Source organism: Equus przewalskii, chromosome 29 (genome assembly GCF_037783145.1).
Source record: "Equus przewalskii isolate Varuska chromosome 29, EquPr2, whole genome shotgun sequence".
Taxonomy (NCBI): domain Eukaryota; kingdom Metazoa; phylum Chordata; class Mammalia; order Perissodactyla; family Equidae; genus Equus; species Equus przewalskii.
This window is the reverse complement of record NC_091859.1, coordinates 43,008,338-43,035,748: the sequence shown is the minus strand read 5'-3', so window position 1 is coordinate 43,035,748 and position 27,411 is coordinate 43,008,338. Positions and strand designations below refer to the sequence as shown.

General features: G+C 59.7%; 1 protein-coding gene across 5 annotated transcripts in view; it reads right to left on the bottom strand.

The window, feature by feature from the left end:
* GRAMD4 (GRAM domain containing 4) overlaps positions 1-22,659 on the bottom strand; it is an 83,594-nt gene extending 60,935 nt beyond the window's left edge. For 2 of the 5 annotated variants that reach the window (XM_070599895.1, XM_070599898.1), the window contains exon 1: positions 3,985-4,335. In XM_070599895.1, the coding sequence (XP_070455996.1) occupies positions 3,985-3,989 (5 nt within the window). In that variant the 5' untranslated portion in view covers positions 3,990-4,335. Of the gene's footprint in view, positions 1-3,984; positions 4,336-22,139; positions 22,402-22,428 lie in introns of those variants that run through there. The other 3 variants (XM_070599903.1, XM_070599897.1, XM_070599902.1) reach the window with 3 other exon arrangements.
* Between the last annotated feature and the right edge of the window lie 4,752 nt (positions 22,660-27,411).

Genomic DNA, 27,411 nt, shown 5'->3' with positions numbered 1-27,411 from the left:
AAAATGAGAATGAGAACCTTCATTCACTAGTGCAGGGAAATCTCTCCTGACGGTAAACCAGCGGTTCTCTGAGTGCGGTCCAGAACCCTTGGGGTCCCCAGAACCCGTTCAGGGGACCCAGGAGGCCACAACGACGTAACTGCAACCCTGAGCCGTGCTGTGCTTTCCCAGCCCTGCTCCTGGGTGGCCCCAGGGCAGGACGTGGCGGCAGAGCCACACAGAAGCCGAGAACCCAGCTGTCTCCAATTAAATCAGACCCATCGAGGCTGGCAAAACCACCAGCGCCCCTTCACTAATTTCCTTCTGGGGGGTGATAATGATATTTTCAGATATAAATATGCCATTTATGTTAACATGTAATCGGTTTATAGTTTTTGCTAAGTTAATAAATACCTTTAAATTTCTTTGTTTTACTTTCTAACACAGTAAAGATGGACAGATACAACCCACATAAACCTCTCTGGTGACCTCAGTAACTCACAACTATAAAGGGGGTTCCGAAACCAGAGAGTCTGAGAGCCGCCGGCTACCCCCGTGATTTGGGGAAGGGGTGCAGGGACAGGCTTGGACACTGTGCCCTGAGGGCACCCCAGTCAGCCTACGGCTCCCCTTGACCCCGGCCCAGGCCTCGGGCAGCTGTAGCTACGCCCCAGTGGGGAGCTGTGTCCACATGCACGCCCTGAGACGCCAGGTGAGGGCACAGAGCTGGCCTTGGGCATGCAGCAGGTGGACAGCAGGTGGAGAGCAGGACTGGCCTGTCTCCACCACACCCCCGAACCTCACCGACCCGTGCGCCCAGCACCCGGCACCCAGGGGTAGCAGCTCAGGGCTCTCACGCACACACACGCAGCACGCCTGGCAGGACCTCTGTTGGGCAGGGGATGGAAGGGAGCGGTAGAAGGGGACAAGCCCAAGGGTCCCCAGGGGCCCGGGCGAGTGACGTGGGTGATGGGACTGGAGAGGGTATGGCCAATAGGAGGCGGGGGCGCCAAGCCAACTGAGGGCCTGCGCGCTGCCCTGACCCATGTCCACCACGTGTGCAAGAGGAACGTCAGCGGAGGGTAGCAGGGCTCACGCACGCAGACTGAGGGCTGAGGGGTCCTCTGCCGGCTAACTTGACATCACACCTCTAGGAGAGGCCGAGTGCCATCACCCCCACTTTACAGGTAAGGAAACTGAGGCAGGGAGAGCCACGCAGCAAGGGAGGAGCAGCAGCCTGCTCCTAACCAGCAGCTACATGGCCTCTGGTGTTGGCCCAGTCACCGTAGGCCTCAAAACCAGGGCCACAACAAACCTGCACACCCCACATTGCAGAAGGGCATCCTCTCTCCTTCTCCACCTTGACCTCACCCCTTGGGGGTCAGGCCAGAGGAGGAGCCCCTCAAGTGCACGCTTCCTCCTCCTCCTCGCAGTCCCAGTCAGCTTTAGCATCACACCCGCCTCCCAAGCACACCATCATTTCCCAACCGGACCCATCTACGCCCTCCATCCACCTTCCCTGACTTTGGGTCTTAGGCACCCTTCCGGGGCCACAGAAGTTTCCTCCTCCAGGAAGCCCTCCCTGACTCCCAGGTTCACAGGAACCTCTCCATCTGTGAACACCCCAGCCCTGGGGCACACGGGCTCACACACTTGTATGTGCATGGACACACACCACCTTGCATCGCTGCCTTCTCCACGCCCACCGTGCCTCTCTGCAACCTGGTGTGCACAGCACCTTGCTCACCACCCAGTAGCCCTTCTCCCAACTCCTGTGGGGAATTACCCCCTCTCCCACTGTGAGGGGCCGTGAATCACACACTCTGCACAGTGGAGACTGCAACTCAGCAGGCACAACGGGACCGCGTCAGCCTGGAGCCAACAGGTGCTGCCATCCCGGGGGATAGCCTGCCTGAGAATGAATAGACACAGGTGACGCCGAGAGAGAGACGACGGGAAGGAAATATCAGAAGAAAGAAGGGGAACCAGAGACACAGCCTGAGCGCCCCGTGCCTGCAGCCCCACACCCCCACGCCCCAGGACCTGCGCTGCAAAGGGCCCCTCTGCCGAAGCAAGCCTAGAGCGAGCCCCTCCGTGCTGGGCGGACAAGGCCATCCTGCACTTGGGGGAGACCCTCGACAGCGGCCTGACATCCCGCTGCTTGGAGAACAGGAGGAGGGTGACAGTACCCAGGTGACACCTGCGGGACGCGGTTACAAGCTGGTGGTGGCATTCTCAGGAGAGGGCAGGCGTCACCAGCCTCAAGAAGTCAAGGCATGAAACAGTCAGTTTCCACAACAGATTCTTCTGGAAGAATAATCTTATGACTAAAGGACTTCCCTCTCCACAGACCCTTTGACAAATCGTTTTGTAAAGAGCCAGCTTCCCGGTGCCTTTCAGGTGAGATTAGATTGGCAATCATCCACTTTATCGGCAGTTCTGCAGAGAAGGCGGCACTGGCAGCAAGATGCCCGGGTTCTCCCAAACCGCTCAGGAGGAGGTCCCCACGCAGGGAGAGCCTCGGGACGTCACCTTCCAACACGCGTAATTAAAAAACAAGACGTGTCTGCTTTGCGGCAGAATCCAGCGGCCTGCGTGGCTGTGATGCTTTACGGGGCTGACTTGTGGAAATGTTCCCACCCCCGTCTTCCACAGAGAACTGAGGAGCTCATTCCAGAGAACTGAGCCAACAGGTTAAGTGCAGGTTATGGCGCTGGGTGATGTCACTTCTTAAAAAAATAATATCCAAAAGCACACTATGAAAATAATGGCTCAGGGTTTGAAAAGCCTGGGGCCGTCCCCGTATTACAGAATTAACAACGCGGCTACTAACACGCACAGGCCCTAGCGCCCCGGCCCCAGGCGGCTCCCAGCAGAAATCTCTCGCCCTCGGCCCCCATCTGTCGACACAGGTTCCAAAACTCCACTTCCTGTGTGCTCAGGAATCCTCTCAGAGCCTGGGGACGTTCCGACCTGACCCTGCATCGCAGTCTGCTCCTGTGACAGATGGTCCCCAGGGACCCCATCCTGCCCAGCACCCCCACCTCCCCCCAGAGGCTGCAAAGCATGGGCTGTGGGCACTGCAGGTGCCCCCGGCTGAGCTCGTGTCCTGGCCCTCTGAACCGGGCTGAACTGCTGTCTCTGGCGTTGCCCTTCCCGGGACCGCCTCCCTGCGCTCGCATCTCCAGCCCCACTTGCTCCTCCTCTTCCAGCTCCGACCGGCATGGCCAGCACAGCTGACGAGGGTGCCCGGCCGCACAAGCGCCTGCTGGGCCCTCCTCTCCAGAGGACCGGCTCTCAGCAGCAGCCCTGTTTCGACAGCAGGTGCACCTGCCCCTCAAAGGAGCTGGCGGCTGTGATGCACCCCGGTCTGACCACAGGGTCTCCCATACCACAGTAGGTGCAGCCTCCTGAACAGGCCCCCACCCCCAGGCAGTCCCCCCAACTCGGCCAGCCAGACCCCAATGAATGCAGCCGAGCAGCCAGAATCCAGCGTCAGCACATCAGCCCAACAACCGGCATTTCATCTCTTAGGAAGTAGCGGAGGGAGCTCCTGAAAGGGTCCCGTCAGGACGCGTTGTAGACAATGTTCCGTACCTTCCACATCAGAATCCTCAGGCAACGAAAGCCAGTGTGCGAGATGACAACCCCCTTCCTTCCTCCGACAGCCATATTCCTGGACTCCACTCACCAGGGCAGAAGAGACCCAAACGTGTCCCAAGAATTTCCATCCTAGTTTGACCAAGACAAGGCCACCGCTGCCAACCCCTTCATGGACTAAAATGCAAAGGATGAGAACACGCCACCTTCTACGGCATCCCAGCGGCAAGGTGCGCCAGCACACAGTGGATAAAAACCTACATGTCATATAGGCTTGCCCGTGGAATAGCAACCTGCATGGAAAGCTGCGCTTGTCCTAATTAACAGCCTGCCAGGAGATCGCCTGGAACGTGAGGGAGACACAGCTCAGCGGAGGGCCCCCAACCAAAGGAAGACCCCACTCACCGCATCGTCTGATCCCCACACGAAGGGGGCCTCAGACCGTTTTCTCTCTAGGAAAACCCAACAGCAAAGAGGAACAAACTCTCTTCAGCATTTCCTTGCCTGCAGCAGGCTTTCTGCCAGGACCAACGCCACTGTCGAGCGAGCGCTGGTCTTCGAAGCCCGCTCCAAGACCCGCCCTCGGCGAGGCCTCAGGGCCGCTCTGGCCCGGCCGCCAGCATCGAAGGAACCATCTCCACTCTGCTCTCCTGCCGGAGCCCGTCAGCCCTCCCCGTCCCCCGCCAAGGGGTCCAAAGGTCTGGCAGTGGATTCCCAGGGGAGGGCAGGACTCATCGAAAGCAGGCGTGGAAACCTGGCCTAACCAGACGAACAGGTTGGCAAAACCGGCAAGGGTGGCTTCCAGTCCGACCTGGAGAAGGCAGCTGAGTCAACGCTGTGGCCATCACAGTTCTGCAACGAGGAGGTCTCAGGGACAATGGAAAGGCCCCACGACGACAAAACAACGCTGCCTTTGGGGCCTAATCTCCAAACCCCAAAAGGAAGCAAAATTCCAACAGAAGAGAGAAAGACCATCCGAAGCCGCTGCCCAGCACACAACACCCCCAGGTGCCCAGGGGGCTCTGGCTGCACCCACACGGGAGATGACACATCCCAGTTCTCACCCAGGTGCTCTGCCTGTGATTCTGCAGGGATGGCCTGACCACGGTGATCCCAACCACACTCACACCCGTGGTAACTGACGGCTCTTGCCTCATCAATGCGGTTTAAGCAGCTGGGACTCCAAGCCTGGGCCTCTCCTCAGGGAGCTGGGCCTGGCACTCCATGTCCCCCAGCCAGTCCAGGGAGAAGGGGCAGAGGAAGCTACGGTTACGTGGCCCCCTGACCTCCCTGAGTACCGGACCTGGGCACAAATGATTCCAACAGCGTCCACTTTCGATGACATCGACCCATCTGGCACACTGGGTCAACACTTCAGCACGGGGGGGGGGGGGGGGGGGGGCGGTGTGTGTGTGCGCGTGTGTGTGTCCGGCCCCCCACCAGGACAGCAGGCTCAATTTTACGCAGGCTTAGGCTCATTTCCATGGGCTGTGAGGCCCCCAGCCAGCCCCGACTCCTTCCCCCAGCACCCACCTCCTCAGCGCCCTGGGCGAGCCCATGAGGGGGGAGAAAAAGGGTGATGGATGTGAGGCCGGGGACCCGGAGGACTCGGCTCAGCTGCTGGCCGTGGACAAGTCGGCTACCCTCCCTCACCTCCATCAGACGAGGTGACACCCGGTTGTGCAGCCTGGGCTTGGGGGCTCTCTGCACATTTGCATCTCGGCCCCCCAACAGGCACAGGGGACCCGCCATGACGGGCGTGGTTTGGCCAGACGAGCTGCTCCCCTGGTGACTGCCAGGGAAGCTTGGGCTGGGGTGTCGGGGCAGGAAGAGGGGCCCCCACGGCTGTGGCCAGGCCCACCCTGGCGAGGGGTGAGCTGCCTGACGGGAGCCCATTTTCCTCTCAGGGGTCTCCACTGGGGGACCCCAGCACCTCTTCTTGGCCCAGAACGTCCGGGGCATCGCCTCACTTTTCCAGAAGCACAGGAAGCCCCAGCTGGCCCCACGGGCTACAAGATGAGGGTCCCCAGGGTGGGGAAACCCTCATTAAAGGCAGAATCACAGCCCAGGACCCACTCCATGGCAACCACATGAAAAGCCTGTCCCGATGGCCAATGTCCCCCAAATCACCTCTCGGATTGTTCTGGAAACCTGAGGCGAGGAGAGCTGCTGAGGCACGTTCTCCCAGTCTTGTGTTACTCAGTCTCTCTCTGGTCAGCTTCCGAGCCTGCCCCGACCCCCTCTGCACCTGCCTTCCCCCAGCTGCCCACGGAACACCTGCCCAGCATCTCTGGGCTGAAAGGCTCATTTTTTCAGGCCTGGTCCTCGGGCCCCACAGTAGGAGGGGCATGGAGCCCGCTTCCCCTGCGGCTGTGCCTCATGGCGGCTCCCTCCCAGCCCCGGACTCCAGTGCTACCCTCACACCCTCAGTCGGCGGCGGGGGCTCCAACCTTCCCCTTCGTTGCCGGGGAGAAGCCCCTTGCCCAAGACCGGGGTGGCCCCAGCCTCCATCTCCAGCAGACCTCCTCCCAGGCCCCAGCCCCCACCAGGGCCATTTCTACACCTGAAACTTCTGGAAAGGCCTGCCCTCTAGGCTTACTGCCCCCCGAGATCCCTCACCACCCACGGAGGCCATCCCTTCCTGTGTCAAGGACCTTAAACAGGGCCAGGAGCTTCCTTCAGCCCAGCCCTCCCCTGGCCACTGCCAGCCTCTCCCCTGTGCCCCACACACCACAGAACACACCTGGCCCCCACCCCTGTGTGCTCCCACACCTGCCCTGGCCTAGAATGCTCCTCATCATCTCTCTACCTCCCAGCCTGCCCAGTCTGCCCAGACCACTTCTACCAGTCCTTCAAATCCAACCACAAAAGAGGGGCAGGAAGGAGGGAACTGCCCGGGCAGATGAGAGGCCCTGTGAAGGAAGCAGCAGCAACAAGACAGTGTGGTGCCGGCCCAAGAAAGGCAGACCCAAGGACACAAGGAACCGAGAACAGCGACATCAAGAACAGGGAGCTGGAGATCGGGGGGAGGAGGCTGGAGAGCACGTGGGTAGATGGTGGTTATCGTCAAGGCCTGGCTTCCTCCTCAGAGGGGAGCTCAAGGGTGCCTATTACACCGAAAATAACTAAATAGACAAGAGGGCCCTGCACAAGCAATGCCGACAGCATACCATGCATGACCCAAGGAGAATGACTTACCAGATTTTAGGCACCTAAGGTCCAAAAAAATCACGAGAGAGAGAAAAAGATTCAGCCCACAGGTCTTCCCTCTTGAACGTCTCCTCTAACCCAACATATGCCGCTACGGAAACTGAGCCACTTAAGGCATCGCTGGTCCACACCTGCCACCCCCGCTACAGGCACCGCTCAAAGGAGGCGCTGCTGGGATCCATCCACCTGCCCTCCGCCCGAGGCAGGGCCAGCAGCTAAGAGGCCCTCGAACATCTGCTAAATGCACAGGGGCATCAAAACGCTCTTCCCCATCCACCTGCACGTTAAGACTACCCACAACCAGGACACCTGCTGGCAAGCTTCTGGCTCAAACTGAGGTTCGGGGGAGACAGCACTGGGCAGGTGGGAAGGCAGCCACGGTTCAGCAGCCTCGAGGTCAGACCTCATGAGGACTTCCCAAAGGTTTCTGTAAGATTTACCTTCTGCTATCGATAAAGATAAAGGGTCTTGGATCAAACAGTCAACAAGGCTTCCGTGTTCCTGCAGCAAAATCAATATTTTCCAGCATTTGAGAAGGGTGTGGATAAAATCAATTCCTTTTATGGTTTTGTTAAAATGGTTTCTTTTCAAAAAAAAAAAAACTGCATGGAGAGAGTTCTAATTTAGGTTATGTTGGTGTGCAGAAATAATCACAGAGTAGGGTTCATATCTTCTAATTATACAGAATTTAGGACAAAATACTCATGTAAGTGATTCTGAAATACTTTATAAATAGGTCATAATAGGCTCTTTTTATCGCCAAGACTTTTAAACTGCACCCCGCATGGCCGCCTCTTTCGGCAGAAGAGCCGGCGGTGAGCGGGGAGCCAGCAGTTCCCTCTGCGCCACAAGCCGTGTCCTGGATGCAAGGGGTTCAGGTCCTGGCTGAGAAATCTGCTTGACACCGGAGAGTGGGGAAGAGCCCATCGCAGGGCTGGACCCCAGAAACATGAGCCACAGAAGTCAAAGACTCTCGGGATGGAAACCCAGCCTTGAACGGGGGTCTCCCACAGGTGCGGAAGGACGTGGTTACTCCTCGGTCTGACCCAATCTGAACCAGGAAAACACTCGGGAGAGGAACCGAACCCAACCCGTCCCCAGTTGTGAATGACCAAGTCTGCTGGAGGCCGTGGCTGAGCTTTCTCGCTATGACTCAGTGCAAACAACTCACTTTATTTTTAATCACGTAATTAAGTAGTCAATTATTAAAGAATACGCACTTGCCTAGCTTAAAAGAAGGAGACTGATCTGCCAACGAAGTCAGCCGGCTGGGGGCAGTGGAGGTGGGCCTCAGACCACGGGCAGCCTGGGGGGTTGGGGTTTGGACTCAGGGTGACAGGCATGAATGGGCTCCCCTCAAACACGCCCTGACGCCCTCAGCCAAGAGCTGGGGACGTGGGGATGAGTGAGACGGTCCTGCCCACCTCGTGGAGCCTGTGGTCACAGGGAATGGCCCGATGTCCCGTCGATGCCACCCGACCCTTCCCATCCCTCCATGGCCATGGCTGACTGTAGAGTGCAGGGGGGCGGACACAGGCCTTTCTGGAGATGTAACCTGGGGTGTCAGCAGCCACTCTGGCAGCATGGGCCTTGTTTACATTTGGTAAACATGGGGTCCAAATCACAGTCCATTTCTGATATGGCAGCAAAGTTAATTTTTTTAGGTCCCGGATCAGAGAATGTAAAATAAAGAGGATTCCACAGTCACCCCCACGGGGCCCCGGCCCTGAAAGACGAGGCAGGACCCAGCCTATACATGCAGTTACCTGCCTCGGGGCCGTCAGCCCTGGGCACCTGGCTCCTGTTCCAGCCCCTGCGTTCTCCAGCTGTTTTTCTTTTTTTTTTTTTTTTTTTTTTAAAGATTTTATTTTTTCCTTTTTCTCCCCAAAGCCCCCCGGTACATAGTTGTGTATTCTTCGTTGTGGGTTCCTCTAGTTGTGGCATGTGGGACGCTGCCTCAGCGTGGTCTGACGAGCAGTGCCATGTCCGCGCCCAGGATTCAAACCGACGAAACACTGGGCCGCCTGCAGCGGAGCACGCGAACTTAACCACTCGGCTACGGGGCCAGCCCCTCCAGCTGTTTTTCTAAACTAGAAACCTCGTCATCCTCAGCTGTCCTCAGACAGATGCTGCCCGCTCTCCCTCCCAACCTCTCCAGCCTCCTCTCCCCCCAGGCCACGGCCTCTCTCCCATGCAGTCAGCATGCATTTGGTCCCAAGCCCTGGGTTCCTCCCCTCCCGGCCCCGCCAAGCCACACAAGCCAGGCTGGTCACAAGCAAGCAGCAGACAGCCACTAACCAGGCATACACAGCGGCGACTCCAGGCCTGGGTCACAGACACAGCCAGACGGCCAGCTCTCCTCAGGCAGGCGCTCCTGACCCGCCCAGCCTGGGGGTTCAGGAGTCCCCTAGCCACCCCCAGCAATGTCTCAGCTCTCCGCCAGAAGAGGTGTCCTGTAGCTCCTGGAGGACACAGAGACAGCAGACAGGACACGGACAGGCCTCCCCAGGGCTCAGAGTGGGGACAGTCCGTGGACCCCCAGAGCTGCACACATCAGACTCCCGGCTCCCTCCCGCCTCGGGGAGGAACTGAGGGCCCGAGGCCTGTTCAGGCCACAAATGGTGGCACAGATGTGTCAAGGCCCCTCGGACTGCCGGTGGCTCAGCCACCCAGCCGACAGCAGGGGGTGACGGTGGCCTTTGGAATCACCTCGACTTGCAGGCCCAGGCTCAAGGAGCTCACGGTCTATGCAGGAGACCCATCCCTACACAAGTCCTGAGCCAGGTGGTGGGGAGGCCGTGGGGGCTGGTTAAGGGGGTCAGGGAACAATCTGACAATTTGCAACCACAGAAAGGATGTTGACAGGACAGCCTCTCTGAGAGGGCCGCGGGACTGGAGCTGTGGTCCACACAGAGCGTGGCGGGCCCTTGGGCAGACACATGGAGAGGGTGGGTCACCCGGAAACCTGAGCGGTGGGCCAGGCGAGAAGAGTTAAGGGTCCACAAGAGGCCCACGAATGGGTAACAGAGAAGACAGCTTCAATCTTTTAAAACACTTAAATCAACTCAAAAGGAGTGGGCAGGTGGGACAAGGAAGAGGGCACAGGCCCTGCAGGCAGCAGAGCTTCTTCAACCACTTACCAGGACTTCTCTGACACCCCACTTACTCATCTGCAAAGTGGGGACAATGTGGCCCCTTCCGGGGTGGTTGTGGGGGTGGCAGCCACCCACATACATCCCCTGGCCCCCAGCAGGTGTTCAGATACTGGCAACCACCAGCTTCTCCTCTCCCTGGGGCATCCTCGGGCAGCCCTCCCCGTGTCCCCCAGTCAGCCCAGCCTCCCACCATGCTGTCCACCCTTGGGCCACGTGAGGTGGGGCCCCTGACATCCAGGGCTCGCCTCCCCTCCCCCCACATCCAGGGCTCATCTTTTTAAGACGGCCAATTCTCCAAATGCAGCAGGCAACTAAGTGACTGTGAAGGATCAGGTGCGGGGCTTTTCAGAGCTTAGAAAGTGACTGGTGGGTGGCCATGTCTCCCCTTTCCTTGCCTCCACACGGCCTGGCCCACCCCGCAGACATCAGCACACAGCCCAGTCCTCTCACAAACACGGAGCACACCTCAACCTCCAGGAGGCCTGCCACCTCCCTTCTCCACGCTGCCTGCTGCCTGCCCGGCCGCCCTCATGCTCCTCACCTGTCAGACAGGCTGATGACACTGGACAGTCATGGGGTTTCCCAGGCCTGCTCCTCCCCCCGACTCCCTCCCTCCCCACTGGGCAGCCGCTCCATCCTGGCAGCAGATGGGGGATGCTGGGGCTGATCTCCCAGGGCCAGCCCACCCTGAGAGTCCCAATTCTAGATGTCCGGCTAGAACGCGACACTTGAGCAGCCCAGGTGGAGCCCACGGCTGCCTGCCCTCCTGACCCTGCCCTCCTCAGGCCACCGCCTGGGCCCCTCGGCTGGCACAGGGGCGTGACCCTTGGACACAGGCTGTCCGGACAGGGAGCAGCAGGAGCAGGATGGCCCCCCCTGCCCCGCCCTCCTCCCAGCCTCACTCCCAGCCGGCCTGCAGCCCCGCTCCTCGATGCACAGGGCTTTCTGGCAGTTGACTCATCTTTCACTTCCTTACCACCAAACATCACACATCTTTCTGGGCTCCAGGGACAAGGAAGACCACCAGTACATTTCACTCCTTTCGATTCTTCTGGGGTCAGCAGCTTTAGCCCTGCTGCTAGCCTGCCCCCCCCCATCCCTACCACCCCCCACACACTCTTAGATGCTTACACCCCATGTAACTTTCCGATGGAACACCTCTGACGTGACTCACACATCGCCCTGCATTCTTAAGCCATGGCTGTTAAACAAAATATCCCTTTTCCTCCTGATCCAGGATGTGCTCAGCACGCCTCCGACAGGCTCACCCAATACAACAGGACAGTGGAAGGCCTGGTGGCATGCCATTGCTTACCCCCTCCCCCATGCAGCAGGGAGCACGGGTCACATGCTCAATCAGAGTGGCCTCCCATCCAGCCCACCTGTCTCGTCCCTGACACTCCTGTCTGGGTGGAACAGGAAAGGGGCTTCAGAAAGCGGCCCCTGGACACCAAGCCTGGGCGCTGAAGCCAGTACAGGACCCCAAGGACACCGCAGAGGGGTCTTGAAGGAGTGCACAGCATGACTGGCCTGAGCCAGCGGGCAGTGTCACCTGGGACAGCTGGGCCCTTCCCCCCTCCCCCACATGCAGGAGCCTCAGCCCCACTTCTTGGAGGGAGCATGTGTGAGATGAGGCACTCCCCGCCCCCAACTTCTCAGTAGCAGCCGGGGACACAAGAGACAAGTGCCGTGTGTAGACACTGTGGCAGCCCCGTGGCGCGTTAGTTACAACCCGGTTCTTCTAAGAGTGAGAGTCTCAGTTTTGTGATCTTGAAGGTCTGTGTGTTTTTCTAACTACTCAAGGTGCTTCAGAGTTTTAAATGCCAAATTCCACTGCCAGAGGCAAATGCTGACATGCATCTTCCTATCTCTGCCATCCCAGGGGCCCTCTGAGCTGCCGGGGCCCTCGGCCCCCCGACCCCTCGGGCTGTGGGAAGGACTGAGACCACAGCAGCCCTCACCGGTCAGGCCAGGCTCACCCCAGCTGTGCAGCATGGATTCTCCCTCTGCACAGACGCTGCCCAGACAGTGATCCCCAGGCAGCTGCCCAGGGTAGCTGTGACCCCACAAACGATTGCACTCAACCCAGAGCTCGGCAACCAGAGAAGAGAATGCACCTCCAGGCCAGCATCACCCCCACAGCTGCCTGTGGCTGTCGCGTGGGAACTAGCAAGCCTACAACCTCAACCCAGAAAGCAGGAGGGACATGGGTGTGGTACAGCAAGGCCCCAAGGAAGGGGGCACCCAGTGCAGGGGTCGAGGGCGAACAGGGAGGCAGCAGGACCACAGCAGGGTGGGTGAGCCTCACTCCCAGGAAGGGCCACCCGGGGATGAGGGCGGTCCCCTCGCAGTGCAGCCCCCACTCCCCGAGCCCCTGGCTGGCTCCACTCACTTCCTTAGCTCTCCCTCAACAGGACGGGGGGAGACACGGGGCCCTCTCCGTGAGGTCCCAGCTGCCCAGCAGGCAGACAAGGGCTTTTAGGGTGCCCAGCCAGGGGGCACCCCAACGTGGCCCAGAGCCCAGTCCCGGCCCCAGCAGAGGAGCAGGCACATGCTGGCTGGGTCTCCAGGAGCCGTGGACAGGAGCTGACCTTCAATAAGCTGACCTCGCAGGCCCCCATGCCAACCCCAGCCGGTCCCAGGGAGGGCGGGACAGTGGCCTGAGGCCTCACCCGGCCTGGCTGCCCCTCCCCACTCCTCCTCGGGCTAAACCCCATTTCCTGCCAAATGGGCTGCGGTGCCCCCTTCTTTCACTCCTCCAGTGGCCCTCCCTGACCCCCAGCGGGGTGAGGACCCCCCCCCCCCCCCGTCCCACAGCCTCTACTCTCTCCACCATCCCACCTGGCCCGCTCTCCCTCCCCCCACACACTCCCTGAGGGCAGCAGCTTCATTCATCATCCTCCTCCACCGGGGTGCTGCGGTCGGGCTACCTGCTGCCCAGGTCCACAGCCGATTTACCCGAGATGGAGAAAGCAAGATGAGATCCTCTCCGATCCTGAAAACCCTGCATGGAAAACAGCACCAGCGACGTGTGTACATGGTATAACGTGAGCAGCACCTCCCAAGCGTGGAGATGGCACAGTCTACACAGCACCTCCCCATGCGTGCAGATATGGGACAGTCAGCACGGCAGCTCCCACCTGCTACTCCACCACCTGTGCGCCACTCAAAGTGACCATCCTCACTAGTGCCATCCTCAGAAACCCGGAGCTCGGCCCATGACACGCATGCACAGGAACCCAAGCACTGCACCGGCCCTCGGAGTCCCAGTCCGGTGTCCCTCCCACCGTCCCCTCCTTTTATCTCCAAAGGGACAGGAGCACAAAGGGACAACTGCTGTGCCAGGCATCTTCCGAGCCTGCCCAGGTGGCCGTTCCTCTCTTCGGAAACACAAACCCAGCAAACTCCCTGACTCGAGGCTGCTCTCAGGCCTCCTCAGCCCTGGGACCCACCCTCGGCCCCACAAAGGGGGTGCGGGCCCCAACCTTCACAAGCACTTCCCTGCCTCTCCCCCTCCCACCTGGCTCAAAGGGTCTGCTCAGAAGCCCCCAACTGAAGGCCTCCACCTCTGCCAACAGGACCCACACATGCCGCGGACAGAGCCCCGCGTGGAAACGGGAGCCGATGTAGAGCCCGCGTCAGCGACATGCAGAATTCGTTCCATTCTCTCCCCTCCAGAAAGGAAGTCAGTCTCGGTGCGCGGCCACCGCTCTGCAGAGCCACATGCAGAGGTGAGCTCTTCCTTCAAAGGCTGTCGTCTCCCGCTACAGTGTGAGTTTGGAGGTGGGGAGGAACCAGGCCCAGCCAAGATCTGAGTCAATGATGCGTCTGAGTTCCAGAGGGTCCTGCTGGCAGCCTTCCTCCTCGTGCCCCCAGAGGCCAGACCTCCAGGGTGTGTTCAAAATCAGCCCCGCTATCAAATTTCAAAGGCAAGCCAAGTCTGTGCCTGTCCCCAGAGGCCAGGCTGAGTAGGCACAGCAGGGAAGCCCCCAGTTCTCCTCTTTCCCTCTCCGGGCAGGTCACAGACCACCTTGGGGAGGTAGCAGCCCCCTGGCCTCTGCGGGGCCCATGCAGAGAACGCCTGTCAATCTACCTTCCAACAGCACGCCAGGAGCCTGGAGGACTAAGAAGGAACCAATCATGCAGGCTGCACTCTGGGCCACAAAGCCACTTCCTGGGGCCCGGGATAACAATTCTCATCCTGCTCGGCAGGCATACCGGAATTGAACGGTTAAGTAAATGGATGACAAGTGGGAGGAGCCCAGGTCCCGTGGCTGAAATGGATATTTATTGATCAGCAAGGGGAGGAGGCCAGAAGGATCCACGTGGCAACAATTAGACCACAGACTATATCATCAGGAGGAACACGTTTCACCTAATAGGGCGCAGGTGGAGACACACAGATGCAGTTACGGGCGTGTGTCTCCACGGTTAGTATACACACATGCACTTCCTCACTCTGTCAGCTGGGAGGGCCCAGAGCAACGAAACCCCAGCAGCAACAAGCACACCCAGTGCCAGATCTTGGTTTCTAAAACCATTCTCCAGTGAAAAGAACCGTGCTCCTTGGAGACTGGCTGGATTCTAGGGCTGGGAAAGGAAATACACTCGATGAGCCAGGAGCACCTCGTTGTGCTCCCCTCATGCTTGTAGAGCACCCTCCATGAGGGGGGGGTACGTCAACTGAAAGGGTTCCCAGTGGCCAAAGCTGGACAACGTGACCCACAAACCAAACAGAGTGGAAGCGCATCATAACTCAAAGCGTAAAACAAGTAGACGCGAATCCGTACTAATAGAAAAAATGATTGAATAAATTAATAAATGGGGGAGAAGAGACAAGTCTCCCACACAGAAGTCGTCTAAATAATTTCTGTAGACACTCCACCCTCAAGCAGGTGGGGCATAACTCCCTGCCCCTTACGTGTGGGCTGCACATGGTGACTTCCCTCCAAGGAGGACGGGCTGGACGGGGAAAGAGGGGAACTTCGCCCCTCTTTTGAAGAAGCTTGACAAACACACCTCGGCCAGGTGACCAAGGCCAACACCACAGTGAGAAGTCGTGTTGACAGCACACGCCCTGAGGTCATGGGATGAGAAGGGACTTCACTTCTTGGTCGTCCTCCCAAAACCCACGACCCCAGTCTAACCCCAAGAGAAACATCCAAATTACGACAGACGATTTCCAACTGTCCAAACAAATCCCAATGGAAAGCGATCCTACAGTATACCTAATATTCCTCAAGACTGTCAAGGTCATCAAAAATAATAAAAGTCTGGGGCTAGCCTCGTGGCACAGTGGTTAAGTTTGCACGTTCCGCTTCGGCGGCCTGGGGTTCACAGGTTCAGATCCTGAGCATGGACCTATGCACCACTCATCAAGCCACACTGTGGCAGCATCTCACATAGAAGATAGAAGGACCTACAAGTAAGATATGCAAATATGTACTGTGGCTTTGGGGAGAAAAAAAAAAGGAAGATTGGCAATAGATGTTAGCTCCGGGCCAAGCTTCCTCGTCAAAAAAACAAAGAAAGAAAGAAAAGTCTGAGAAACTGTCCCAGCCCAGAGGAGCCTAAGGAGACATGACAATATCTAGGACGGGGTCCTAAGACAGAAGAAAGACATTAGGTAAAAATTCTAAAAATCTGAATAAACTATAGACTTTGATTAATGTATCAATACTATTACAATATTGTTATGGCAATGTTATAATACATTAATTGCAACAAATGTCCCACACTAATGTAACATGTTAATAACAGGAGAAACTCTGGGGAGAGACGGGTATGTGAGAACTCTTTGTGTTATCTTTGCAATTCTACTGTAAAACTGTTCTAAAAAATACAGTCTATTCAAAAACAAAACAAAAACAAACCCAGCATGCCGCCCAGTGCGAGGCAGGCGGCGGACGGGCAGGGCTCCAGGCTCGCTCAGCAGTGCTGTCTGAGCATCCATGACACCCACAGCCAGACCCCGGCCTGCCCTTGAAGTGCTCCAGAGGGCACAGGCAGCGAACTTTCAAAACCATGTGATCATATAATAACAGAAGGACAATCGAGGAAGAGAAATAGCAGGGCAGGCAGTGACAGCCACATGAGTCCCACCCTCTCACGCCTCCCCCCTCTGCAACCATTCAGCCCACACACACTTGCCAGACACTGTCTCCAAGGAGGCCAGCAGGGATCCATGAAAAGAGGGCCACTGCCCTCCAGGAGCTCAGAAGGTAGATGGGGAAACACCAGCACAGGGGCCCTTAGCTCCATGTGAGTGGGAAGGCCAGGAAGGCTTCCCAGAGGAGGTGCCTTTTGTGCAGCTCACATAAATGGTAAGCATGCCAAAGGCCACTGGAAATGAAAAGAGACCCGGGAAATGGCCCTGCACGTGGTGGGTAAGCGTGAAGAGTCTCAGACAGCCAGGGCAACAGAAGGGGCTACTCTGAACTCAGACTCCGGGGCCTGGTGAGGCAAAGTGAGCCCACCTAGACTCGTAAGACAGGTGGGTCCAGGGCCACCTGGAGCTGCAGAAGAGGGGCCACACTTCAGAAGAGGCCCCAAGCACAACGCTGTCACTACACACTGCCACAGGGATCACGCTAGGTGAAGGAAAGCAGACCCAAAGCCACATACTGTGTGAGTCCATTGACATGAATGTCCCAAACAGGCAAATCCATAGAGACAGAGAGATTAGCGCGGTTGCCAGGGGCTGGAGGAAAAAGAGGGAATGCAGAGTGGCTGCTAAAGGGTACGGGTTTCTTCTGGGGATGACGAAAGTTCTAAAATTAGACTGTGGTAATGGTTGCACAATTCTGTGAATATACTGAAAGTCAGTGAATTGCACACTTTCAATGGGTGGATTATATGCTATATGAATTACACCTCAGTAAAGATCGATACACCTCAATTACACCTCAACAAAGATGTTTAAAAAACAAACAAACCCTCTCTCACTGCCCAGCCTTGCCCCTCCCTCAGGGAGCCTGCCCCACCCCCCACCCCACAGCCCAGCTGGCCGCCCGTGGGCCCCCAGGACCCCAAGCTGCTGGGCCCTGGAGGTGAGGCTGCACCCACGCCCATGCTCCAGGTCACTGGCTGCAGGAAGTGCGGCCACTCATTAGTCACCAGATGTGTAGGGAGCTCCTGCTCTGGGCTGCTCAGGATACAAGGAAACATTACTCGACAAGGAGGGAGGAAAGGCCCCAGGCTCCAGGGAGCAGGAGAGAAGTGCGGCAGCGGGACAAACAAGGCAGGAGGGAACCAGAGTGAGGGCTGCTTCTCTGAACAGGGGTGAGGGAGGGGGGCTTGGAGGAGGCCTCCCTGGCAAAGGGAACAGAGCAGAGGTGTGCCAGCATGGGGGTCTGCCGTCCCTGGAACAGCCCTGCAGGCACCTCCACTGACAGGGCGGAGGGGAGGGCCGGTGGGCTGGGAAAAGCAGGCCAGGACCTCTCTGTCGTGGAAGGGGCCTGTGGCACAGCCCCGGTCAGGTGTGCCCCACAGCTGCACTGGGGAGGGACTCCTGCCTCCTTGTGCCACCTGGCCACCCCCCGACGGCCCCAAGCCCCTGCCCACAGGGGACGAGCTAGAAGCACCAGCCCTTTCCATTGACGATGGGGAACCCAACCAAGAGGGAGGGGGAGCCGTTTCCCCAGGGGCCCCTCTGACCACCGCGGCTGCCGATGGCGCCCAGCGCACTGGGTTTCTCCTACCCGCAGCTTAACTCGGGTATGGTGACACAGAGCAGCGCTGGGCAGAGCCACCTTTGCCCCCATTCCCGAGGGACAGGTCACAACTCACAGAGCACAATGCTCCCCGAGCAGCCCCACTTCACAGAGGGGATCCACGCAGCGCTGAGCAGCAGGTATCTTTCTTCCCCAGGGACAGTCCAAGCTCCGAGGAGAGCCAGCAGCCCTCACACCCACACAACCACGGCCGCCCCACCCAACTCCAGCCAGGCTGGGGACGTGGTGCACAAAGGCCTTGCACCAGCCCACGGGCTCTTCCCCACAACCTCCTCCCCTCCCCCTCCTGCTCGGGGAAGCTGTGGTGGCCAGGCCTCCCCACGCGGGGCCCTCCTGCGGGGGGCGGTACACATGAGGCCAGCAACGGGCCAGGCCAGCTCTCAGGCCTCCAGCTTCCATGTTCTACACCAGGACCCTGGTTTACAGGGGACCAAACTGAGGCCCAGCCTCAGCGGGAGTTCAGCATCTTGCCCAAGATCACACAGCAGCAGACCCAGAGTTTGCTCCACCTAATCCCCCCCCATACAGTACCCAGGTTAGGAACCACCCAGTTTAGAGACCACCGGGTTCAAACCCAGCTCTCCCACTGACCAGCTTGGGGCCTCAGGGAAGTTACTTAACTGCTCTGTGCCAGGGCTTCCCCATCTGTGAGATGGAGCTGGTAATGGCACCTCCCTCCAGCTGTCAGGAAAATCAATCACATAAAGTCCGTGGAACGTCAGGCCCAGCGCAAGATGGCTCCTGCCATCAGTGCAGGCTTGACAGCAGAGACCTCATCCTGACTTCAAATTCACTTCTCATGCTTCTTTCACAAACCCCCAGAAACTTAACTGAACTTTACAAAGGGACTAGGGGGCGGTGAGGTTAAGAGTAGAGTCTTCGGAGACGAACGGCCTGAGTGCCAATCCCGGCTCTGCCATTGAACCCACTGGGGACGTCGGCAAGCCCCCCCCCCCACCTCTCTGAGCCTCAGTCTCTTCCTCTGTAGAACTGGGTGACGGCGTGTGATGTGAGGACCACGTGGGACAATGTGTGAAAAGCACACAGCAGAACGTCTGACACTATGCTGAGTGATTTCTATCACTGTGAATCCTTTTTTGATGGCCCAGCATTTCCTGTCCTCTCGTGTGACCACAGGGGACTTTAATCACAGAGTTAAACATAATCACAACCCGGGTTATAACTCAAATGCCAAACGATCTGAACAATAGCCCTTCGACGGCGCCTGTTATTAGTGGTGAGTTGTGGCCCAAAGTCTCCGCCCAGCCTCTCTGTACAGGCCACATGCAGACACCAAAAGAGAAAAGAACATGGTTTTCTCTCATTAGGGAAACCTGCGTTCTCATGCTCCAGCTCTGTCTGTAAGAGAAGTCGGAGCGCCCTGCCGTCAAGTTCTCAGGTTAACCGATTACATTTCTCCATCAGCAGCTGGCTCCAAGCAGGTGACGGGGCTGCCCCCCACCCCAGGGCTGGTTGTGCCTTAACCACTCTGTCCACTAACTGACCATCACCGTCAGGGACCTGGGCTTCCTCCTGAGTCCATGAGCCAGCACCCGGCTGCTGAGGACTGGACAAGAAGGATGTGCTCTTAGACTCCTCTACAAGGGATGTGCTCTACATTCTGCCCACGATAAAGACCCAACGAGAGTCCCCATGTCACCGGAAAGCCAAGGGAAAATCAGATCTAAAGCCACCGCAGGGCCAAAGAGCCCCCACGCCAGCTTTCAGCTTCCCCAAACCAAAGGCCTTCCAAGCGCCATGTGAGCGGCCAAATTCGCCGTGGGCAGCTTCCCACAGACGCCCCTGTCTGGGCTAAGCGAGCAGGAGCTGCTTCCCCAGCGAGGGCATCTGTATTCCTTCTATTACTCACTTTCCACAGCCCACGTCTCATTTCCCCAATTCATTTTTAAATTCCTCCAGCGCAGGAATGCTCTGCTCCACACCCCAACACTGTCAGCAGCTCCCCCTGGGCAGCAAGCACACACTCCGCTTCCGACAAGAAGGCTCCCCTCTACTCCTGATGACAAGTGAGGCAGCCTCCAGGCCACCTCGCAGAAAAGGGGACAGAAACTCAGAGGGGGGCAGTAAGCAGGCCACAGCACCACCAGTGTCTTCCTCCCCAGCTAGCACACACCTTGCACTAACAGGCACTCTGAAAATGCTCGTTAAGTCTCCAGCACGGCCACTAGGCAGGAGCCCCCCATCCTGACACACAGAGAGGGCCCAACATCAGAGACAAGGGACCAGAGGCCTGTGCAAAGGGAAACCGGCTGAGCTCCCCGACACCGGGTAGCCCCTAGGAATGGGCACCTGGCTGGAGCCACACCACTCCAAGATGGGAACCCCATTCCCGCACAAAGCTCTGGCAAATTCAGCTTCCAAAGGGAAACCCCCAAACCACGAAGCGCGGGGAGCTGGAAGGGGGTCCCCTGGGCCCCGTGAGAGGACGGGGTACCCAGTGGCACAGCCACCAACATGGGTCACACCATGGAAACATAAGGGGGCCCTCTCCAATCAGGCACATTCCATCAAGACGTGGTCTGGGTTTGCCGCTAGCAGCTGTCACATCTGTAGCATCGCTCAGCTACTCTGTCACAGAGAAGATGGACTTCAGGCTCGCGGCCTCCCCTGGCAACAGTGGCAGCTAGAATCTCATATCACTTTGCCTTCGTTGTGCCTGAACCACTCTTCTTTGCTATCAAACAACAAAACAGCAATTCAGGAAAAACGGGCCCGATTCTTCCCCTCATTTCTAGCTGGTGAAGGTGATACCCAGGGAGGTCACATGGAGCTGGTGACCCAGCAGTCTCCTGACACCCACAAGCTGGACTGAACAGATAAGAGGAGGGCGCGGAGGCGGGCCGTGTGCAGGCTCTGGGGTCTGGAGAGAGACAACCTGGCTCTTCCTCCATGAAGGGCCCCCCACCCACCTCGGCAGAAAACACAGAATAAAGGGGCTACCACGGCCAGGTCCAAGCAGACCACAACTTTGCGACTTTCCCATGCAGTTTGCAGGAAATGCCTTTCCCGAGTGCAAGCAGACAGACAGGGTAGGGACAGGCCCTGCCCGTCCCCAGGCTGCACTGCTGGGACAGCCACATCCCACCAGCCAAGGCAGCCGAGATGAAAGAAGGGCAGAGGAGAGGGTGGTGCCCATCTAGAGGCCCCAGGGACCCCTACCTCCCAGTCCCCAGGACCAAGCTGGCATCCCCGCCCCCCAAGTCCAGCACTGTCCAGACTGTTGGGGTTTGCGGCCCCTTCCCCAAGGTCACAAAGTGCTGGAGAAGAATCAACATCACAGCCAAGGCAGGGGGAAGGCCAGGCAGGCCAGGCCCCTCACCTGCACCATGCAGGCGGGCTGCAGAGGCGTCCGCAGCAGGAAGGAGGGGCAAGCTTAACGAGGTCCATGAGCCAAGAGGTCCCAGCTAACAATTCCGGGATGTGGTTCCACCCCAGCCCAGGACAGGGACAACAACTGGAACACACTCACCCAGCCGGACTGCGTGTCCCCAGATAGGCCTGGGACACTGTGGGTCAGAGTCAGGGAAACGACAGCCACCTGGGGGCAAGGGCACTGCCAGCCTCCCCAGGGTGATCTGACCTCTGCCCTGGATGTGCCCGGTCAGTGGGAAGCCTGCATCATCTCATCTGATGCTCTAATCAGCCCCCCTGCCTGTTTACTGGTGGGGAGACTGAGGCACAGGGAGGCTCAATGCCTTCTTACCCAAGGTCACAGAGCAGGTGTGTGACGAAGGCAAGAGTTCAAATTCCTCTATTAACTACTGCGCAGCCCTGCCCCTATGGGCCCTGCCAGGCCCAGTCCTAAAACAGCCTCTGGGGCTGGGCTGCACTGGGGGGCGGGGACTAAGGAGCCCCAATTTGTGTGTGTGTGGGAGGCTGAGAACTCTGTTTCCTCCCCAACCCAAACAAGGAAGGCAAGAAGAGAACCCCATCCTGCAAAAGGTGTCTCCTAAACTGAATCCTCCCTCCCTACGAAAACGCGGAGCAGGCAACAGCCCCAAGGGTGAACCCAGCTTCCAGGGGGTCCCCCCTCACTTCCGCAGCCCCGGGGGGCTGCTGCTCCTTCTGCCACAACCCTTAGGCAGGGGCAAGCGCACCAGCCCACCAAGCTCTGGCTCTCCTCCTCCCCTGGTCGTGGGCCTGGAGAAGGGTGCAAGGCCTGCTCGGGGCACGTGGGGGCCGTAGGCTGGGGGCTGCCATCCTACACCCCACCTCCTTGCCTGCACAGGGGCTGGGCCCCAGCAGAGCCCCACCAGATAAAAGTCCCAAACAAAGGGAGAGGAGACACAGCAAAAAGAGGGGTGCAGGGAGGGGGGCGAGCACCCACAACTTTTTGGTGGGGTCGTCCCTGGGGTCGCAGGCACCGGGGACTCCCTCCTCCTCTTCTGCGACCACAAGGAGAGGCTCGGGAGGACAACATTCGCCGCACCCACGCCCCCACCTGGATTCGGTGACCTCTGGCCGGGCGACCACCACCCCATCTGAGTCCCCGCGCCTCTGGGATGTCCTCCTCTCCCTGACCGCCCGGGGAAGGCAGACCAGGAGACGCCGGTGGCCGCGGCGCGCGTGGGGGGTGGCCGTGACGCGCGCCCCGGCCAGCGCGGGACCCGGGGGCGTGTGCGCGGGGCGCGCCCGCGCAGGGCCCTGCTCCGAGGGCCGCCGGCTCGTGCCGGGAGCGTGTCCGTGTGTCCACCGAGGTCCGTGTGGGCGTCCGCGCGCGCGCCGCTTACCCTGCGCGGAGATCAGAGCCAACTCTCATCCACCCTCCGCCGCGGCGCCCTGCTCGCCGGCCGCGCGGCCGCGCTGCACCTGCCGCCCGCCCGGGAGCCCAGCGGCGCCGGGGAGCCCGGAGGAGGCGGCCCCGCGGGTCCCGGCCACGAGCGCGGAGGCGGCAGCGGCGGCGGCGGCGGCGGCGGCGCCCGGTCGCGCGCTCGCGTCCCGCTGCGCGGAGTCTGCGCGCCCCCGGCCCGGCCTGCGCAGCCGCCGCCCCGCCCCGCCCCGCCCACGCCCCGCGCCGCCCCGCCCCGCGCCGCGCCCCACGCGCCCCGCCCCACGCCGCGCCTTAAAGGGGCCGCGCCCCCCGCACACCGCCCCTGCCCCGCCCCGTCCCGCCCGGCCGGCTCCGGGGCCCGCGCGCGCGCGAACTCGGTCACGCGGCGCCGCCTTTGTTTGGGTGACCCACGTGCGCCCCCGCCGCCCGCACCCACGCGCACGCGCGGCAGCTCCTTGGCGCGGCCGCCCGCCAGTCGCGGCCGCGGCCACGGCCACGCGGCCCCGCGCGTCTGTCAAGGCGGATGCCTCGGGCACAACCGCGCACAAGCACACACGCTGCTGGCCCCTCCCCCGCGGCCTGCCCGCCGGACACCCCATGATGGGGCACACCGGGACCCCTTGTGGCCTTTCCTCCGACTGCCACTGCTCAGCGGGCAACCTGGAGCCTGCGCGGGGTGGGGAGGCGGTGGGGCACACCTCCTCTAGACTCCCAGTACCTAGCAGGGGCGGACCCCTACGCCCTGGGGCGCTCCCCATCCTCAGGATCCGGGCCTCTGGGCCAGGCCACTTTCTCTAAATCTCACCTTTGTCATTCAAGGGAGTCCCTCCACCCGCTCTCCGCATTCCTGCATCTCCCCAGGCACCACGTTGTGGGGCAGCGCATCAGTAGAAGGGGCCCACTCTAAGCCCACCTGCCCCTGGGCCTGGGAGACCCCAGGAGATCCCTGACCCCACCTTGACTCCAGGACCAGGGACTGTCTAGCTCACAGGGAGAAGGGATTGCTCTTCAGAACCCCAGGCCCTAACCCTGGGTTGGGAGGACCCACTATCAGCTGCTGCCCACCCAGGTCTGACCGGGAGGTTGGCTGCTAGTGCTTGGGGGGGGAGGGTAGGGGAACCCAGAGAATAGGGAAGGCCTGAAGGCTGTCTTTGCCCAGCCTTCTGGGCCACCCCTCTCCAGCTGGGTCCTCTGGGCTCTGCCCCACCCTTCTGTCCTCCACAAGTCTCCAGCCCAGCCTCCCTGCTCTGCTACAAACCCTACAACCCTGGGATTCCTGCAGGCACCTCCCACCCAAGGAATCCAGACCTGAACTCCCCCCACCCGACTACCCTAACCCACCCCCTAACCTCCCCTGTGTCTAGGAAACTCCTATCCATTCCTCAGGGCCCACAGCTCAAGTGCCCCTGAAGCACTTCATGGGGCAAGATTTGAGGCCCCTCTTTTGTCCTCCCCCAGCATTTGCTGCCTGGGAAGACAGCCCTGATGGGCCTGGGTCAGGGGCAAGCATTCAGGTGAGCCCCTAGCAGGAGGCTGTACCTCTCTGTGCCTCAGTTTCCTATCTGCAGAATGGGGGACCGAATGACTTCAGATTACGGGAGCTAACATGTCCACAAGTGCTGTACAAATGTGGGGTCTATTCCGTGGCCTCAGGCAGGCAGCAGGGGTCCCGCGGCAAGCTGTCTGCAGGGACTAGAGCTCCTTTGGCTGGTCTGAGTCACACTTGTGTCCAGCGCCCTTGCCGAGACCAAGCCCAGCTGCAGACCTCGCCGGGGCCTCCCCTCCTGCCCCTGGAAAGAGCTCCGCCCTCCAGGCTTCCCTGCCTTATCTCTCCGCTCCAGGGAAACCGGACTAGTGTTTTTCCCAAACACAAGCTGTACTTTCCTGCCCCCAGATGACTGTTCCTGCCACATCCTCCCAGGTCACCTTCCTTACCCTAGCTCCACCCGACCTGGGAGGCCCAGCTCCGAGGTTCCCCCTTGACCAGCCAGGCCAGCAATGGTCCCAGCCTCCCGGGCAGCCAGGGTGCTCGGCCATCCCCGTGTGGCACCTGTGCCTCCCGCCTCCCTCCCAGGGATTGCTTTCATTGTTGTTGATTGGGTTCTGGGAAAGACCTGGATTATTCGTGGGTGTCTGTCCTCCCCCACCTCAGGGCCTTGGCCAGGTTATATGCAATTGTGAGGGCCCTTTGTTCACAAATGACAAAAATCCACCTCGAACGAGCCCAAAAGGGACTCTACTTGCTCATGAAAGCAGTAAGTGAGGTATTCACGCACAGCTGTGAACTAGAGCCCCCCACCCCAGCTGGCACAGCAGGGTGCCTGAGGCCTGTTCCTGAGTGAATGGCCAGGATTCAGGGGAACCCAGGGAGCAGGGAAGGGGTTGAGCCAGATTGCTGGGGCCGCCCCAGATTCCTCACTCTCAGCTCTCCCGACAGACGTTCAGTGGCGCCCACTCTGTGCCTGACGCTGCTTGTAGTGGGGCTACAATGGTGAGTACAGCCAGACACGGTCCCTGCCTGGTGGACAGGCACTGACCAGATACCCGCCAAAGTGGGGCACTTGATGTCACAAGGCACCTACACCACCCTGCTCAGTGGCCTATCACCCCATTTATAGAGGAGGACTCTTCTGGCCTGAACTGAGCCCCCCAAATCCATGTGTTGACGTCCTAGCCCCCAGGACCTCGGACTGTGACTGCATTCGGAGACGGGGCCTTTAAAATGGTGACTGAGTTAAAATGAGGTCCTTGGGCTGGGCCCTAATCCAGTAGGATGGGGGTCCGTATGAGAAGAGGGGATTAGGACACAGACACACACAGGGGAAAGATGTGAGGACACGGAGAAGACAGCATCTACATGCCAAGGACAGCAGCTTCTGAAGGAGCCAGCCCTGCAGACACTTTGATCGTGGACTTCCAGCCTCCAGAACAGCGTGGAAATCTGTTGTTTAAGCTGTCCAGTCTGTGTATTTGTGACTCCAGCCCAAGCAGACTACTACAAGGACACAGGTTCAAAGTGGCCACCTGGCCCTCAGGGCCACACCGCTGGTGGTCAGCAAGGCCACCACTGGCTCCCCACCCCTCTGCTGGAAGCTGAGCTGGCCGAGGGGAATGGCACAGGGCAGAGCTGTGCAGAGCCCGGGGTGCCAAACTCTGAGCTGGGTTGGCAGCTCTGGGAGGTGGCCTGGAGCCTGCACACACACCCCGGGCCAGCTGGGTCCTCAGAACCCCCTGTCTTCCGGCCTCAGAGCCCCAAGGAGCAAGAGAAACCCAGGCAACAAGCAGAGAATGTCAGCAGCCAAATGAAGGCATGCAGAAAGAAGTCAGCAGGAGGCATGGGTGACAGAGGATCAGACTGGAGTTCACATCCTGGCTCCTCCCTCGCCCTCTGGCAGCCCACCCCACCCAGCACCCAGCAGGTGCCCCAGGGTCGTTAAATTGGCCTTGGCACTCAGCATCTGAGCCCGCCTTCCATGTGCACACAACCCCATGTCACACAGGATGCTGACACAGAGGGCTCAGGCTCCTCCCAGGGCAGCAAGGACAGATGGGGCAGGACCCCAAGCCCAGGGGCCTTTCCTGTCCCTGAGTCACCTGCCCCTGGATCCTGCAGCACCAGGCACCGAGCGGCCCCTGGGAAGTGGTGGTCAGTCTACTCTCATCACAATGAGGGGAGAAGGAGTGGAGTCGGGGGGGATGGGGGGGAACGGGGAGCCCCACCTGTTCTGTTTAGCTGGGGAAATGCAGGAGGAGGACAGCCCACCGAGTCCAGGCTTATCCCAGGAGCAGTAGGGAGCCATGGAAGGATTTTAAGCAGGAACAACAGAATCCTATCGGTGCTTTTGTTGGAGAAAGCCTTCTGCTTCCAGAATGTGTAGACTGGAGGGTCTCAGTGTGACAAGAAGGTAGGAGTGGGGTGCAAGCAGCTTTCATAGAGCCCTCCCCACAGCCATGACTTGTCCCTTGTCCAGATCACAGATGGGGGAGATGTGCACCGTGGCTGCTGCTGCGAGCAGAAAGGCCACTCAGGGGGCTTGTGGCAGAGCCGGCTGAGGGGCCAGAAGGGGGCTGCTGCACAGTGGGAGGACTGCTCAGAGCTCAGGAGATGTGGGGGACCCCAGGCCGGGAGGTCCCCAGGCTCCCCAGCAAGCAGCCATCTGCCCTGGGCACCCACGCAGCCCCCATCAGCCAGCCACCCCAGGAGCCAGCAGGCTGTCCTGGGGACCCAGCATTTGGAGGGACGGGGAAGATGCCGGGACCGGGAGGGAGGCCTGGGGGCTCACCCTCCCTGAGCCCCCCTGCAATAAGTGCCCTGGGCACTCTAAGGCCTGAGGGCCAATCCCAGGGCCGGAAGCTACTCTACGTTTCCCTTGGCCAAGGGGACCCCCAACCTTTGTCTGCCCTTTGCTGGAGGTCTCCATCTGCACTTAGCAGAACCCACTTTCCCAGCCCTGGGGACAAAGCGCAGGTTCCCACGTGCAGCCTCCACCCGTGGTGGACGTCCAGCCTAACCAGCCTGACCCCGGGCTAGGGAGCTGGTGGGGGCTTCCTGTGTCCGTTGCACAGGTGGGGAAACTGAGCTCCAAGGGGTCATGACTTGGACCAGCATCACACGACTAGGAGCCCACAGCCCCCATGCTTCCATTGCTTCACCAGCCTCGAAATACCAAGGGCAGTGACACAATGACACAGCCATGTGGCAAAAAGATTCCCCGGTGCTTCAAAGAGCCCAGCAGATACACACAGAGGCAGGGGCGCCTGAGGGTCTGTGCATGAGCACGGATGGCGGTGGATTTGCTGCAGGCTCCCGAGGAGGTGATGGACACAGGTTAAGGATTGTGGATGAGAAAGGGCCCAGTGGACAGAGAAATGCCAACAAAGCCCGGTGGGGGGTGGGGGGGGCGGGGGTCAGAGGTAGAAGGGGTGGGCCAGCCGCGGGAAT